A 2130-nucleotide genomic window follows, 5' to 3' on the forward strand; every position below is an offset into this window, starting at 1 on the left:
AAAGGCATTGTTCCTATCCACAAAATGTAATAATTTAATTTATAATCTAAAACTCCCCATTGTATATACTACAGAATAAATGCACAGTGTAGTCTCTGATCATCACAGCTGTTTGGCTGAGAGATATAATTATTCCCAAGTAAAGAAAGACCAAAAAACTGAGGCTTTAAAGTGCTTAATAACACCCCCTACATCCTATAGTTATTTAGTTGCAATGTCTACAAAATACACCCTCAAATCAATAAAAATTGCTTAGCTACAAAGTCTACAAAATTGTCTCTTCTTGGGTCATTCTGACGTTTCTCACATCAAAGATCTCATTCACTTCACAGGACGTTTCTAGGAAGGGATGAGTTCCTGATGGACAGATGGTTAGGGGGGCACCATTATCACCTTCTCCGGGGAACTCAGGACTAAAGAACGGACACAAAGGCTCCAAACAGGAGAAATTACTGTGTATGTAGATGAGGGCATCATTGCTAACATCAAAAAACTTGATTTCTTCCAACTCAGTATCTAGAAAAATTCCTACTTGGCTAAGGCCAGGGCTTGCAGGAATTCTGGTTTCTGGGATGGAGCAGGTATAGATTATTCCCGCCTTCATGCTGATGATCCAGAAGCCATGTTCAGAGGAAAAACCACTCTTCCTCTTCCTGTCAACTGATTTTTTGCAGACCCCCAGAGCCCACTCATTCCCCTCTCCCACTTCTACCACCCAGTAATGACAGCCAGAGGAGAAGCACGGAGTGCCCAGGATACAAGCCCAGTATGCAAATCTCTGGGGATCTTCCATCAGGTTCTGGCAGATCTTCCCACACTGGACACTCCTTAGGTCATCAGAGAGGACAAGAAAGGGGTTGGCGGTGGCTGCATCCAGAGTTATGTCCTCCCAGAACTTCAGGTACTCATCATTCACATGCAGACCCTGCTCCAGTTGGGAACTGTGCTGTGCGATGAGAAGAATCAGTTCTCCAACTTGCCATTCCTCCAAAGGAGGATTCTCATTGACGCCTCGACATACGGGACAGATCAATTTCAGATCCTTCTGTTCTTCCATCCAAGTTTGCATGCAATGAAAGCAGAAAGTGTGGGCACAGGAGAGAGCAATGGGGTTGAGGAAAACCTCCTGACAGACTGGACAGGCTGCCTCCTCTTGCAGATGGTTGGCCATGGTCCCTGAAGTTCACCCTTTAGCAGAACTGAGCTGAAGTGGCCCTTTATTAGCCTCTGGGAGTGATCGGGAGCCTTCAGTACCTGATCTGCTCTTCAATAGTCAGGATGTACCTAAATCCAACACAAAAATTAAATAATGTAAATCTTTCTGTAGTTTAGACATGAAAGTGACACTAAGTCAACAGAGAATCATAGCAAAGGCACTGTCTGTGAGGAAAACTATCCAAAATTTAAGTGATCACAAGAAAGAGAAATAGGACAGTTGGACATTGTCTTTTCATGGGGAACAGCTTACCTTGTCTGGAGACTTCCAGGTGAAGTCTTGTCTGCTCTGACCACAGCTTCTCCCCGTAGGAGCTGAGCCCAACTGGGTCTTTTTTTTTTTCCCAACTGGGTCTTTAACAGGAACGAGGAGCACAGTCTTTACCCCCTAAACAGCATTACTTTGTAAGTCACTTGCAGTTGAAGGAAAAGAATTTCCACACCTAAATACAATCATTACAAAAAAGAAAAGGCCACCTACTGAATGGGAGAAGGCATTTTATATATCTGATAAGGGGTTAACATCCAAAGAACTCATACAACTCAACATCAAAACAAACAAACAAACAAAAAACCCAGTTTAAAAAATGGGCAGAGGATCTGAATAGACATTTTTCCAAAGAAGACATAAAAATGACCAACAGGCACATGAAAATATGCTCAACATTGCTAATCATCAGGGAAACGCAAATCAAAACCACAATATCACCTCACACCCGTTCAAATGGCAATCATCAAAAAATCTACAAACACGGTACAGCCACTATGGAGAACACTATGTAGGTTCCTTAAAAAACTAAAAATAGAGCTACCATATGATCCAGCAATCCCACTCCTGGGCATATATTCAGAGAAAAACATGGTTCAAAAGGATACATGTACCCCAATGTTCATTGCAGCACTGTTTACAGTAGC

At 42.4% G+C, this 2130-nt stretch overlaps 1 protein-coding gene across 1 annotated transcript; it reads right to left on the bottom strand.

The window, feature by feature from the left end:
- Nucleotides 1-265: 265 nt before the first annotated feature.
- On the bottom strand, nucleotides 266-1171 carry RFPL4B (ret finger protein like 4B). The gene has a single exon (XM_036871212.1). The coding sequence runs from the start codon at nucleotides 1169-1171 to the stop codon at nucleotides 266-268; it is 906 nt and encodes a 301-aa protein (XP_036727107.1).
- Nucleotides 1172-2130: the final 959 nt, after the last annotated feature.

Source organism: Balaenoptera musculus, chromosome 12 (assembly GCF_009873245.2).
Source record: "Balaenoptera musculus isolate JJ_BM4_2016_0621 chromosome 12, mBalMus1.pri.v3, whole genome shotgun sequence".
Classification (NCBI taxonomy): Eukaryota; Metazoa; Chordata; class Mammalia; order Artiodactyla; family Balaenopteridae; genus Balaenoptera; species Balaenoptera musculus.